At 32.8% G+C, this 16,373-nt stretch overlaps 1 protein-coding gene across 7 annotated transcripts in view; it reads left to right on the forward strand.

Moving 5' to 3' along the window:
* Msr1 (macrophage scavenger receptor 1) overlaps positions 1 to 16,373 on the forward strand; it is a 66,858-nt gene that overhangs the window by 16,116 nt on the left and 34,369 nt on the right. For all 7 annotated transcript variants that reach the window (XM_013521524.1, XM_013521525.1, XM_013521527.1 and 4 more), the window contains 3 exons: positions 2,965 to 3,374; positions 6,682 to 6,868; positions 13,587 to 13,667. In XM_013521524.1, coding sequence (XP_013376978.1) covers positions 2,965 to 3,374; positions 6,682 to 6,868; positions 13,587 to 13,667 — 678 coding nt within the window. The remainder of the gene's footprint in view (positions 1 to 2,964; positions 3,375 to 6,681; positions 6,869 to 13,586; positions 13,668 to 16,373) is intronic.

The raw sequence follows: 16,373 nt of genomic DNA on the forward strand, positions 1-16,373 counted from the left end.
GTCTTAAAAGAATTCAAGTTGTAATCAACTCTAAAATCTCTAAGCTATTAGAAAATACCACTAAGTCAGCACATTAGATCTAGAGCTAATGATGATTGATATAATGTAATTTGTTTCCTGAAACTATACTAGGTACCTACTAAGATTGACAAGAACATGAAAATATTCCCATTTTTTAATTCATATCAGTACCAAATTCACTAGAATTTAGAAAAGAACTCACAGTGTCCCTTATACATTCATAATAAACAATTGACTATTTAGTAAGTTGTAGGTCAGAATATTTTTCACAAAAGAACCCCAATAAACTATATAATTCCACTTGATATTAGAAAATTACATATGTGGGCAAAATATATCATTCAAATGGTAGAAGTTACTCCATTCAGGATATATGAATTGATGGATGAAATAAAATACTGTATGGAGAAGCGATTTAAATTTAACATGCCTCATATATTGAAAGATGTTTTCTTAATTATATGATTCACTCTGTATGCTACCTTTTCTTAAAGAAGCTGCTAAATTAATGTCAGAGCATTACGATGTAATGATGTCTGAGAACACTAGGATACAATCTAAGGTTAATGTATATGAATGGCTACTGAGACACTAAAAATACGTCACTGAAAACAATACAATTTTTGAATAGAAAAAGATATTACCCACATGAAAAAGTAAATATGATCATTTTAGTCATTAAAAAGAAATGTAGAATCAAATACGACTCTCTATGTAGGACTTTGCAGGGTCTAAAATATTATCTCCTTTCATGTATGAAATAGTAAAGTCACAAAATGCTACCTGTCCAACAACAATTAAAGAAATGAGCTTTGGAACGTAAATGCTCTGGCACTGTTCACCTAGCTATAAAATAAATAGCCGAATATTTTGTTAGAGAAAGTAAAGTTTAAATTAGTTTCATTTGATGTTAAAGAGAAAACAATGCTATAATCACTGTTGTAAATAACATCAACATGTTATCACCTATAGTTTGTTAACTTGAGTAAGTTAATGTTAAGGGAATTTAACCAGGAAAGTATAAAACATTTCTAAAAGTAATTTAATTGCAATTAAATTATAACAGTTATTCTCAGTGTAATCATTGCTACAATAGCTATGATCATCAGGCACTTCTTTAACTAAAGGTAGTGACTGCTAGGGGCACTATAACTAAGACACTATCTTTCATGAATTGGCACTTTGTAGTTGCACAAAGGTTTTAAATGTGTCAATTTGTCTGGTAGAGGATTTATGTGCTTGATTTCACTCAGGCTTAAATCACTGTTGAGGTAAATATTACTGCTACATTTTTGAGGAAAGGTAAGCTGGAAAAAGATAAGTAAGTTACCCAGAGTAGCTCAGTGAGGAGTGGAGAGGCATTCCAGAATCACGTAGCCTTGTCCTATAGCAGGCAGGGTACTCACATTTATGTAACAGGTATCCTGAGTTAGGTGTGGAAAGGGGTGTGTGTGTGTGCGTGTGTGTGTATTACCTCATCTAATCCTCAAACATCTATAAACTAGTAGTACTATCATATAGAAGACTAACTTAGGGGCTGGGGATTTAGCTCAGCAGCACAGCACCTGCCTGGCAAGTGCAACGTCATGAGTTTGATTCCCGGTACCAGAAAAACACAAAAAACAAACAAACAAAAAAAAACTAACTGACTCAAGTGTAGCTGTATATATGTACTTATAAACTATATAAAATTTACTTTCCATAATTGTGACTAAAACACACATATATGTAGATGATAAATATGCATCTAGAGATAGAAAAAGAGCAAAATCTTAACCACTACAGGTAGTAATAACATAGTGTTTAACTTTTTCTTCATTGTGTGTTTTTTTTTTCAGCAAAGTTAATGTTTGTGATTTTCGTTTCTTTTTAGAAATTACACAGCACATTGCTGTATAGTTTGGAGGAATGATTAGCTTGTTTAGAAAACATATGCTCATTTGGAAATATGTATCAATAGCTCAGTATGCTTCTCAAATGCCACTGGATAGAATATTTTTTCAGAGATAATTTATGCTAAGACTGTTCATTAAAACATTAAATATATTGCAAAAGCAGAAGCAAACTCAATATAGGGATTTTGTTAAATAAATCTGGTAAACCAATACATAGAACACAGTGTGGTTATTGAACTATTTCTGTGGGACAACATTAGCTAATATTAAAGAGTATTTGTTTATTTATGATATACCCCTGTCTTAGTTACTTTTCTGTCATTGCTGAGACAAAATACCTGACACTCAGAATCAAGGAAGGAAGGGTTTATTTAGCTCACTCTTTGTGGAGGTTTCAGTCTGTACTCAGCTGGCTCCACGGCATGGTGGCATATGGCAGAGGGCAACAGTTCATGGTGGTGGAAAACAGCAAAAGCAACAAGAGCACAAGGGAGGAGTGGCAGCAAGCAGCCTCTTTCTCTCCCTTGCATATGAAAACTATCCACCTTAGGGCAGGAATAGCACTCACACCTTAATCCCAGCATTGCATCATGGATCAATCATAAACTCTAAAATCCTGTCCCATGACTGCATGAGGATTTGGGGGGACATTTAGACACAAACCATAAGAAACACTGTATTAAAAAGTAATTTACAGATTATATATAAAATAGTGTCTTTCTTTTTAATAGTTTGGTAGTGGAAACTGGAACCTGTTTTAACATACAAAAAATCAACTTCAATGGACAGAAGATTCATGTAGGCAGCAGTTTAGTAGAAATTACATAATCTTGGAATAAAATCCAATGTAAAATATGAGAGGGAGACTTTATGATCTACTGAGTGTGATTCAGTCATTGTATGTTTAAAGAAAATACTCAGTTTATGGTAGTATTCAACATGCTGTAACGGAAAGAAATGAAATAAGTGGAATGAATGATATAATATGGAATGATGCATGCACTTAAGGATAAGTCATGCTTAGGTTTATATTTATTTAAAAATGCAGCTCATCTTCTGAAATGGGAAGTGAAGAATTGCACGGTTGCTTCAATTCATACAAATGATATGTCTCAAAGTCTAGGAAGAGGAAATGGCAGTGAAGATGAAATGAAATTTCGAGAAATTGTTTTGGAACATATCGACCACAGTGAGAAGAGAATCCAATACATTTCTGACGCACAATCCAATTTCATAGATTCAGAACATTTCCAAAATTTCAGTGTGACAACTGATCAAAGATTTAATGATGCTCTTCTGCAGCTAAGTACCTTAGTGTCCTCAGTCCAAGAACATGGGAATGCAATAGATGAAATTTCCAAGTCCTTAATAAGTCTGAACACCACATTGCTTGAGTTGCAGCTCAACGTAGAAACATTGAATAGAAAAGTCCAAGAGACTACACTGAAGCAACAAGAGGTAAGAGCTTTTGTACTACAAGGTCACTTTCTGGAATTAAGTCCACCCAGATCCTGTCTCCTCTGGCAGTCCAGGAAAGCAAACTATGCAAATCCTATTTCAACACCGTGCTATTTACCCTGACTCTTCCAGTAATCTGACTAAAAGGTTCAAGTGCCTTTACATAGTGCCTTGTCCAGATTCCTAGCAAAAAGCGTAATTATTTTCCATTGGATATAGAGTCCTTTAAGATATTTTAATTTTATTTGTAACATCATTGTGCATTCTTACACCATTGAAGCCAATTGTAATTTTTAGATTATTTTGGTAGCCTGTACAAGTGATCACCTTATATTTGTGAATTTTACAATAGAACCAATATTTCTTCACCAAAGGAATGGAAATCTTATTTACATGAATATCTTATAAAATTGAATTTTGATTTATTTTGTTATTCTTGAGTTATGCCTGTTCTTATATATAAAAGTAGCTTAAACTAAAGAATTAAATTTTGAATAATGTATACGTATTGTCATCCTAAGTTTATAATAGGATAGTAATGTATGATTATAGTATTAGCATCACAGGATAAAATACACATTAAAGTTTCTATTTCCATGGACACTATGATAACCATTTTCACTGAGAAACACAGCAAAGGAGAAGCACAAGCACAGTCAGGATGCCAAACAAGCATATATTCCCTTATATTGCCACCAAAAAGAGCAGGACTGAAGACCAGCTTGCAGTAAAATGTCTTTGTAATGGACCAGAAGAAAACACTTTAATCTTTGGGGACCATACATTTCTGTCGCATCCTCATTTAGCATGAAAGCATCAAACATAGACAATATGGACAGAAATGAAAAAAGCTTTAGGGCAACAATCATTTATTTACACAAATAGTCTGTGGGTTGAACTTGGTCCATGAGCTATAACTTTATGACTCCTGTTCTAGAACATTCTGTACCAACTTTGATTAAGACCTGGATTACTTTGCTCTTACGAGAAACAAATTAAGAAACAAATCTTGTATTTTAAGTTGTGTCATTTGTTGCATAATTCTATTTGTTTTTCCATGGAAAATAAATGCTTAACTAGTACTTCACTACCCATGTGAAAAATAATAACATGATAAAATATGTAGGACCTTAGACTGTCATGTGAACCCTCTATTTCCATCACTGGTTAAGTAATTCCAATCATTGGAGTAAATTGACTTAGGTAGATTCATTCATAGAAAGGTTATTTTCTTTATAAAATCATCAGTACACCTAGTGATTTTTTAAATTAATGAGCAAAAATACATCTCTAAAGGTAGCACAGCATATGAAAACCAATGGAATTATTGACTAAAAGTGAATTAAACACGTTAAAAATCCTTCATTTGTATAATTTTTGTGACTCAATTATTCAAAACTTTGGAATTTTTACATCTTCCTCATCTTAAATTGTTTCAAGGTATAGCATCACTGCTTCACCATGCTGACTTATTTGGCAAATTCATCTCCACAATAACCATAACATTTCACTCCTTTTCCCTCTTGCTTTTTCCAAAATCTGGCAGGCGGTGATTCCCGCATTGTTAATAACAATGTATTCATTTCAAATATGATCTCAAGAAGAACTTGTCCACAAGAATGAGGGATGTGAGAGACAGAGGAAGATAAAATGTCAGTTATAGTAGACTTTCATTAACCTGAAGAGAAAAGAACTATTACTTTATGTAGAAATGAGAAGAGAAGATGAACAAGATGGAAGAAAATGCACACCTTGTTTGTAAATGTGTCAAGCCCAGCAAAAGTGACAGAGTATCTTTGAGCCCACATAAAGTGACATAGTGCTCCCACATCAGAAAACGATAGGAAGGTCAATTTCCAGTGAACTGATAAGTATGTTAAATGAGTGGCCAAATCATTAAATGCTCTTTGGGAAAAAAGCCTGTAAGTAATACCAACATTCTACTTATCAAGATTATAATAATCTTTAATTTGAAAGAAAAAGGAAGAAAATTGGTACTATAGATGGATAATACAGGTGGGATATCTCATCTCCATTTTCCATAGGAAAGACTGGACAACTGCAAAATTAAATGTGAATTTCCAACAGTGCTACTGTTGGTAGAGTGTGGAAAGTTTATATCAATATGGTATAAGATTTAGAAAAAGTTAAATCAATTTCCCACCTCCCAGTAAAAGCAATTGAAATTGAAATTTTGCAAATGTGAGCATCATATATAGTTTTCAAAAGCAATTCCAGGTTTCTAAATAGCAAAATCACTTCCTAGTGTCCAAACTTTTACTCCATAGGTATCTGGAACTACAGGACCCATTTGCAATAATTTGTATTCATGTAAATGAAATCATCTTCTGGTACATGCATCCCTATGTATAACACAATGAAACTCAGTTTATATAGTTAATATATACTACTAATAAAAAAGAAACTTTTAAAAAGTCTTAAAATTACAAAAATATATACAGTATAGTTCCACTAAATTATTGAAAATGTCTATCTTTAAAAATTTAATAGGTAAATATTCTTTTCTTTTTCGTTTGGTACTGGGAATTGAACTCAGGACCATGCACTTGCCAAGCAAGGCTCTGTTCTGCTAAGCTATATCCCTGGCCCCTAGTATTCTTAATATATTGTCAAACAAAAAGCATATTCCAGAACATGGTGCACTTATCTCTTCTTCACAGACTCTCTCTGTGTGTATGTATGCAGGTGTATAAATACACACAAAATATGTATACAACTACTAATAGATAAAATTAAAGCCTTAAATACAGACATGATCAGAATTGAAAGTCAAATACAATAAGTATGCTACTTTGAGGTTTTGTTGAACATGCAAATCTATCCTTGATATTCACTATCACTGAGAATTGCAACATTAAGCTTTGGTTACTGCTGGTTTAATGTGTAAATTTAGAAACTTATAAGAATTGAAATATGTGGCCACCTTAAGTATACTCTAAAGAAATATCACTTCAGAAAAATAAAAAGTCATATTACAAGTTTTAATTTTTGTTTCTAGCATTTGATATCTAACTATTTGGGAATAGAAATCTCCTTCACATATGCATTCAATTGGAGGGGAGCTGCTTTGGCTAGGCCTGCAAAATTTTGGGTATTTAATCGAAAGAGGAAATGTTTCACAACCAAAGAACTACTATTTCAAAGTAGTTTGCTAATTTCCATATGCTTCTTCTTCTATAATATCCCCATAATATTATGTTTTATAGAATCCTGAACTTCCAAGGCTTCTTGAACTTACATATTTGATAATTATAACAAAACTTGTGAATGTTCACTTGCTTCACAGGATATTAGTAAAGTGCAGGAGAGTGTATACAATGCATCAGCAGAAATTAAGTCTCTGAAAGAAGAACAAGAGCATGTGGAACAGGAAATAAAAAAAGAATTGAAAGTGCTGAATAATATCACCAATGACCTCAGATTGAAAGATTGGGAACATTCTCAGACATTGAGAAATATCACTTTTATTCAAGGTAAACTGTTTTTTCATTTCCCCAGAGAATATCATGTGTTAATGAGATATAGGCAGAAGTTTGGGATTTGAAGTTCTGTGGTTTAAAATAAATAGTTTTCAAGTGTTTATTTACTATAAATGCACAGACAGGATCTTGAGGTCAGATCATACAGGGAAAGGATAACCCATGGCTACCATCTAAGGAGAAAGAAATAAATAAATACCTTAAAATCCAGTGAATAGCTTGTTGATGAACACACCACAGTGTATCAAAGACCAATGTGTTTTATATAAGTACAAAGTTTATGTTCACACCATGTCTGTTAATTCTATTTTTCAAAATTTATAGTTCTTTCTTACTTCTTACTTGATTATACTATAAATTAGGTCTTTTGAACTCCTTATAAAATAATGATAATTTGTAATTTCTTTTTCAGTTCTTGTTAATAAAATTAGGTGAATTTACTATTGCTGATTTTTAATAAGCACAAATGATATATATTTCACACTACCATTTAGTTAAATTTACAGTGTAGATATTTTCCACATTTTATTTTCTTTGATTTATTTGATGTAACAATTTTTTTTGCTATATTTGTTTCTGCCAACTTATTTTTGTGCTGTTTTTCCAGTTTGTTTTACTTTTATTTGCTATCTTTTCTTGTCTTTTTAAAAATTGATTGAGATTTTTCTTTTATTGGATTTTCTATAAATATTACCGCAAAGACATTGGACACTTTATAGTATATTCCTATTTTCTTAATGGTTGCCTGTGAATTGTATCCTAATAAAGTCTATATAATTAATCAATATCATAATGTATCATTCTGAAATATATAAGGAACTTAAATTATCTTGTCTGATGAATTTTTTTCCTGGTTTTCTGGTGTTTGAATGTAATTCATTTCTATTTTTCAGAAAGTATTTTTCTTCATACAGACAGTATATATTTAGATTTATCTGCTAGTATATCACTTGTTTCACTTTCTAAATGAATCGCAGCAACTTCTTCTGGGATCATTTTCTTTCTGCTTAAAGTGTATGCTTTGGAAGTCCATTCAGTGAAATCCCATTGATGGTGAAAACTTTTACTTCATTTTCTCTGTTTTAATCTTGATCTTTAAAATTACCTTACCACATATACATTTCTATATTACTGTTGTCCCTCAGTACCACTGGGTTATTGATTCCAGTACCTGCATAGATACAAAAAATCTGTCTCTTCACAAGTCTCTCCTCCGGTATACTTTGAGTCATGTCTACATTACTTATAAAACCTAAAATCACGTAAATGCTATGTAACTGTCAACATATTCTACCAGTTAGGGAGTAGTATCAAAAAAAATTTTCATGTGCAGTGCAGATACTTTTTCCTTTTAAGTAGATGGTCGGTGAATCTGTGGGTATAGAATCTGAGAATACAAAGGACTGATTGTATTTCAAAGAATTTTTTTTCCCCCTGACTTCTGGCTTTGCTTGCTGCTCTTAAAATGACTGCTACTAATCTGTATGTCAATCTCTTTGTGTCTAATATCTATAAATTTATTAATTCATGATTTTATCTGAGAATCTACCTATTTGACATTTGTTCTATTTTCTAGATCAATGTATTTATATTTATCTTTAATGAGAACATTATCAGTTTCCACATCTTAGCATATTGTTTCTGCATACTTCTTTCTATCCTTCCCTCTGTAACTCTAAAGTCATATCAGATCATTCTATCTTTCATGCTTGTTAAGTTCTCTTTCATGATTTTAATATTTTTCTCATCAGTAATTAAAGGACAGAAATTGGAACTTCATGAAATTTCATTTTATATATAGGAAAGTTAAAAAATCTGATAATCTAAGTGTTGACAAAAAATACAAGTCCCCGGAGACTATATTGTATAATTCCTGATATTAATGCTCACAATTTAGTAACATTAATTAATATGCATATATGGTCCCATACATATTTAATAAGTATGGTAATTTTTTAAATGAAAGAAAATAAGAAACATCAAATTCAGATTTTTATCCAATAAGGAAGTAGGTGAAGAAGATGGGGAGCACTTTAGTAGATACCTGTTTCTTGAGTTGTAATGTTTTAGGAGTATTTTTTTTATTACTGTACTTTATATTTTATGTAGACGATAAACTATATACTTTATTTAAACAGGAAAAAATTTAAATTAATCAACCTTTCATTAACAATTAAACTCTATCTTTGATTTCAAATAAGTATCCAAAACTTTTCAAATCCAAAACCAAATCCTTGACCCTTTGCCAACCCACCCCTACTCACTCTCCCAAACCTGTTGCGGGCCCTGTCTTTTCTTCAGTTGTATCACTGTCCCACCAGTTGTTCACTTCAAGATCCTCCAAGCTATGTTTGACTTTTCTCTTAGTCTCATCTCCCTTACAATCCATCCATGAATCTTCTTAACCCTACTTGTGGACAATTTTTCAAATAAACTCCCTCACTATCTCTAGTACTCCTCTAACCTAAGCAACTTCTTCCACCTTGGTCCATTGTATCAGCCTCCCAACTGGTCATACTGATCCACTCTTTACCCATTCTACATGGAGCAAAAGTTTGTTAGCTTAAAAACTCCTCACACATGTAATAGATAATTTCTCTCCCATCCTTAGACTTTCCAATATCTGACCTTTGGACTTAGAATAAAGTGTAAACCCTTCTCAGCTTGACAGTCACCTGCTTTTCTGGCTTCATTTTAAAACTTTCCCTCTGGCATTTCGTTGTCTAGCTTATAAATGTGGAAAAATGACGATGCCATGAAGATGAATTATTGGAATATAAAAAAATGAATTGTGTCTTTAACTAACCACTTTATATATGAAGGAAAATTCATCTCAGGGGTAATGAAGAATAGATGACAAAATAAAGTCAAACAGCTTTGAAATATTATCCATAAAGCATCAGAAAGAAGTGTCCTAACTCTGGTTTTATCCAATGAGTTTTAAGACTTTAGGCAACTCATTGCCTCTGCCCTTCATAACTATATTTGACTAAGCAATTTTAAGGCCTCTTCTTGATCATGCATATCTGAATCAGTGAGCATGAAAAATGGAAGAAGAGAAAGGGAGGGAGAGACAGACAGACAGGCAAATAGGGTTAAGAAGCCATAGCCTAGAAGATTTAGCAGATTTTAAAATATGAATATGAAACAATACTGAGGATGAAATAGAAAATTAATAACCATAATGAACAAGACATGGAAAGACATCACAGTGGAAATTTAGATATATTATTAATGTTGTTGTATTCTGAGGGTTTTAAATGGTAAGGTATACCTAGGTTACTCTATGAGCTATTGCTGAGTATAATTGTTAAGCAGTCTAAACCAATACATTTCTTTTTTTTTATTTTAAAGAGAATTTTTTAAAAATAACAAAATAATGACAACATAGACAAAACCAAACAAAGCAGAAATGATAAAAATGATACAAGGTTTCAAAACAAAAGGATAGGAATTAACAGTGATTGTTACATTACATACTGTTATCTTCATTGAAGTTGCTCAGATTATCAGAAAAAATCAATACATTTCTTGTAACTACAAAGAAGTCTTACCCTTTCTTTTTAAAAAATAATAATGCAGAGAAGGTATATAATAGGATTTTATATTAAAAATTTTATCAAAGTAATTGCTAAAATAATGGAAAACATGAATTCTTGTGTCTTCAGAAATAAATTCTACATTTTGGCCAATATTAATTTTACTTCTTTTGACATGTGTCATCAAGAGCGTTGACAGCTAACATTATGTCCAATTACTGGTCAATGTGTTTATTGTACAGAATCTTGAAGACACTAAAAGAGAACAAAGAAAGTAACAATAATATATTTGAAGTCTTCTAACTGAAAAATTAATTATTTTTTCTTCCATAACATGGTGGAATAAAGTATACTTTTATGTATTATATATTTTGATACATTATAAAAGTTTCCTTTTTTAAAAAGTTAACACAAAAGAAATATGAGAGTTCAATAGACACAATCCATTTAGACCAGGTAAAAACTTCCAGCATTAATCCAGCTGCAAGGCCATAGGATATGAGTTACAGCAGGATAGAGGGAATGCGAGATTTGGAAGGTCAGAGGAAAACATTATGTTGACAATGTTATCAAAAGTTTTACACAAGACACTAGGAGGGAAGTGACTAACGAATGACTTGTTTATTTTCACCTCCCAAACTATCTAAAAGAGAAATAAATCCTTTTTATACTTTGATGATCACAATGAAAGAGATACTATAATATGTAAAAACCAAACTTATAATACACAAAATTATAATAACCTGAAGATTAGACTAATAATAAAAGTATAGCATCTAACATAACTAGTTAGACTATTTAAGCAAAACCCTTACCTGGTTTCTTGCCTTAGGACTCAGATATCAGATGCAGACAGAGAGGGATCTTTAACTCTGAATTTTGTAAAATAATATAATTGTACTTGTTGAGACTGATATCGCAAAATGAGCAATGTTTTATAGTTACTTTAGCTACATGGAAGAAAATAGAAAAAAAAAAGTAATAATTAGGAAGGAGTCATTTCTTACTTACCAAAGAAATGGTGAAATAAATTTAGAGGCTAAGAGCCTCAATCTGGTCTGTGGAATTTGCTTTTCATCTCACACATTCTAGTTCTGCCTGTATCTTGCTTTGGATTCCTAACTACTAAATTAGTCTTTGCCCCTGCGCTTCTTTTTGAAACACCATCCTTGAGAACTGCAGGTTTTATTCTCTCAACAAAATCCTTGCTACAAATTGTACACAGCTTCTCCTCTCATTTATCACAGTGTAGTGATGAACAGAATGCAGCTCTGATCATGGCAGTAGATACTCAATCCCCTCTCCTGGGAAGAACTACAGTTTGCTAGATAGACTAAGCAATGCACAGAGATTCGCACTGATGCGGAGTTAAGACATGTCTTGTGCAACACCTAAGTAATTGTCTCTCAACAATTAAGCTATCCCTTCAAATTCCCTAGTTACTTACCTGATGCACAATAGTGTAGCTTACATGATGATTACATGAAAAACCCACACAGCTGAATATGAGACAGACAGAAATAGAGAGAATGTAAATGGTTATTCTCTTACAATAATAGAATTATAAATTATAATTATAAAGTATAAATTATACTTTCCCTCATAATTTCCTGTAGGCTTTTATATATCCCACAAAAATACATTTGCTTTTTATAATAAAAATATCATTAAATATTACCATCCAATTTTGAATATGAAGAGAAAGGCAAAATGTGACATTGGGAAGAATCATGGATATCCTCGGCTTCTCAACCCCTAGTTGCATCTTGAAAAATAGAAAAGATCAGATAAATTGAGAAGTAGGGACAAGGATGTCAAAAGAAGCAAAAAAGAAATTGGCAGAGTACACTTACTCATGACAGTTTATATTTTGTCACCCCTCCTGGAACTGTATATAAATTATGCCTCTGGACTTGTTTACAATTTATAACAAGCAACCTCCAATAGGGGATGCTAAATACAGTTGTATATGGCCCTGAGGTTGCATATTTGTCCAAACTGCAGCAATTAAAAATGCCTGCCTAACACACCACTATTTAATTATCCCATGGTACCAAGTTTGCTTTTTTCTTTGGGGATTGAAAAGAAAATTAAATGCTCTGCTTTAAGCAAAGGAAAGAACACTGTCTTGTACAATCAAGACGGAAGAGGGAATGCTAACAGGATTCCTTTAATTCCTAGGAACATAGTGCAATCATTTTGAAAGGTGATTAGCAGATATCTGTCTTGGGAAGTCAATATAAAATGCAGCACTCGGGTCACCTGAGAAATAAGCAAAGTTTTCTGTGCAATCTGTCCACCTTATTTTGTAATTCCTATAGTGATCTAAGGGTTCTACTTAATATTTTAGTTGAAAAACTATTTCTCTTTTCCATATTTTGCCACATCTTTCCCACATGTCCAGAATTATTACATTTTTCTCTTTGTACTCATTCTTTAAATTAGCCCTCAAATTCGACTTCTTTAATGATGTCTCCTTCGTCTTTGACCATGCAGGTTGATCTCCATCTCTCTGACCGATACACGTGTTTCTGTCAGTACCATCAGTATGGCTTTTGGTTATCCTTTTTTTTTTTGTTTTTGTTTTGTTTTGTTTTGTTTTGTCTTTTTGAGACAGGGTCCTGCTATGCAGTTCAGCCTGGAGTTGAGCTCACTTTGTAGCCCAGGCTGGTCTCGAACTCACAACAATCCTCCTGCCTCACCCTCCGAAGTGCTGGGATTACAGGTGTGCGCCACCATGCTCAGCTTTGGTTATCTTTGGTGCATGAATTTTTGTTTCCCTTGAGAATATTACACTTGTATTTTAAGTATTTACTTATATATTTTCTACACAGTATCTAATACAATGAAATCTGCCCATTATGTGCATAATACTAATGTTTAATTTATTGTAGCATCTTCTCTTTTTCCCCAGACTCTCAGGATCTAGAAAAGTGTTAGTTACACATAAATAATATATATTTAGGAGCCTGAGTTTAGGACCATGCCATCCTTATCAAAAGAGCATTATAGTATTAAAAATGAGTATTCTATTTAGGAAGATGTGTTTTATACATTCTATGTTATTGATGAACAAATAAAAGATGGAATTTCCTTATATAACTATCTTGATAAATGACAAATATGTTTTATTTGTGTTTTACAACTATGATGAGTAATGTAATTTTTTGAAGGTCCCCCCGGACCCCGAGGTGAGAAAGGAGACAGAGGTCTCACTGGAGAAGTCGGTAGACCCGGCATTCCAGGTGCAAGAGGTACGGTCCTAGTAACAGATTACTCATACCCTAAATATTGGGCAAAGTAGTATACAGCCATGTATGTATGCAGAAGAAAATAGCTAATATTTTTTGTTTCCAGTGATTTATATGTCTGGGTGCACGTGTGAACTTACTCTTTAATGCGTTGGGGGAAAGTGTAAGTGTTCTAGCAGACTAAAATAATGCATTAAGCGAGATTAACTTTTTAATTAACTTTTCAATTTTAAAGAAAATTATATTTTTTTAGCTGGATCCACTCCATGGAGTTGTTCATGAATGTAAGGAGTATTCTCTCAATCATAGATTGCAAACAGTATACACCTGACCTCCCTGTAGGTCACATTTGAAGGAGAACATGCAAAATTATCTTCACATTGAAAAAACATTTGCAAGATCTGTTTTTTAAGATATAAAAAATACTCAAATATGAGTCAAGGGATATAGGAGTATATGTCTTATATAATCTTTGATCAGACTATTTTTGCATAAATGCACAAAATCTGTGAGTAAATAGCGACTAGAATATCCATGACTTTTTCTTCTCTGTCAGCCACTTTCTATTTTACTTAAAACAAAATTGTTTCATGTCATTTTCCTATGTGTTGTAATTTTGAAAGCAACATTTTCAAAGACAATACTAGAACACACAGCAAAGAAGTAGCATGAACTTTCTTTGCTTTAATAAAATGAAAAAGACAACAACAATAACATGACAGTCATGCTACACTTATCTAAAAATCAAATCTCTTACACGCTGTTTAAAATTAGGGGTGATTTTACATGGTCTAATTATAACTAAAATGTTTCGTTCTGTGACAAGATTATCTCAATACCTCCTATTTCACCATATTTTTCTGGTTTTTGATTACATGAAATGTTCTTTCTGATCAATGTATTGAGTAGCTCAGGTTATATCAGGAAAACAGTTTTTAGAAAATAAAGAATTTGCTGCCTAAATGTCACATCATTATGCTTAAAGGTAACATATAAAATTTATATTTAAAGAGACTTTAAACATATTTTGAAGACTCATCTCATATATATATTTTGGAAGGTTGTTATCAGTGTGCTTCTGGAAGTGATGTCAGGGAAGAGTTTTTGAAAGGTCCTCCGCCTTGACTAGTGCTCAGCAGATCTTAACAATGGTGCATTAATGTCATAAGTAGGGGAAGTAACCAGCATTACAGCAGCTGCCAGAGCTGCTATTGTCAAGGATCTGTCAGCTTCTCTATTACAAATTTCAGTTGTCAAAGCTGTAACTCAACCACAAAGGTTCAGTGTGGGCTACAAATTGCTGAACAAATCTCTATCTTGAGTATGTCTTTTGCAGCTCTTTCTGAATTGTCGATATATGAGATAAAGATGTAAAAGCTTTTGTTAATACAGTAAAGAAACACCATTATAAAGCTTCTTTGATTCTATTAACAAGAGCTTAATTTGTTGCTATAGGTACTGCTCATCTACACAAATAGGTATTATCCAGTTCCCTCATGAAAAAGTTAGTTATAGTTGATTAGGTGATAAATGGACTCTTGGGTGAGGTTATGAAGTTGCCACTTGGTCTGGTGCATGACAATAAAGTATTAAAGTCACTAAGATCTCATCTAAGGGCAACTTCCCTATTTAATTCCTGTACTTTATTTAGTTCTTTGCCAGATTAGCTGATTGCCTTAAATTTGATACTAAAGTCAGTAAATAAAGACTATACAGGGGTTAGTCACAATATTAATTTAGTTTATATTGCTGTTTTGAGACCTGTCTTGCTGTGTAGTTCGGGTTGTCTTTGAACTGACTATGTAGCCCACATTGGCCTTGAACTCACAGCCATCATCTTGCTTCAGCCTAATAAATCTACTTTCTGATCTTTGGCAAGTTCATTAAGTCTCCATTTTTAAATTCATTCGATCCCACCAAAGTCATTTTGTCAAGCACTTAGACTAACCAACGCATGTATGTCTCAGAAACTTAAATTATTATAGCACTGGTGTGAACATATTATGAGACATGCTTTATCTCAAAATAATAAAACAGAAATACATTTTAGAATACTTTGGAGTGTTATTTCCTTGGAATAATGCCCAAGGTGATATACCCCCTTTTACTCAAATATATATACTGAATGTTTTGTCCCAGCAAAGCTTATAATGTGACTAGTAACTTTTCAAAGGACATGAACATCGTGGTCAAGGATCCCTCATCTGAGATACTTTCAGAGGGCAGTTTCAAGGTTATTTTCCCATGGCAGCAATGCTTCCAATAAAGAATTCCTATTGAGTTTCTAAATCATCCTTTTTTGTAGGGCATCTAATAAAATGCTTATACTCAGTGGAATAAATATCAAAATAAACCCAAGTTTTAGATTATAAGATCCCTAGAAAGAAAAATAAAGACTCTCTTGGGTTGTAAAATTTTCATCATCCACCAGTACTATGTTCTTTTTGTTAAGTAACTTGAATTCTCCACTGTAAGACTCATGTCTCTGCAGGAGAAAATAAAGTCTGTCTTGACTGCAAACAGTGGCAAACAGGAGCCTTATTTTATTGGTCTTTATTGTCATATGTTCCTTTACCTTCACTCCCCTCTTCCTTAGTCTGACCCGGGAATTCCTCTCCCTCAGCTTCAACAAGGACATAATCCCTAAATATGCCAAGTAAGGGACATCGCTGCCTGCAGGCTGTTGATCTAGGCCTCAGAATTGAAAGT

Source organism: Chinchilla lanigera, unplaced genomic scaffold (assembly GCF_000276665.1).
Source record: "Chinchilla lanigera isolate Chin_1 unplaced genomic scaffold, ChiLan1.0 scaffold00062, whole genome shotgun sequence".
In the NCBI taxonomy this organism is placed as follows: domain Eukaryota; kingdom Metazoa; phylum Chordata; class Mammalia; order Rodentia; family Chinchillidae; genus Chinchilla; species Chinchilla lanigera.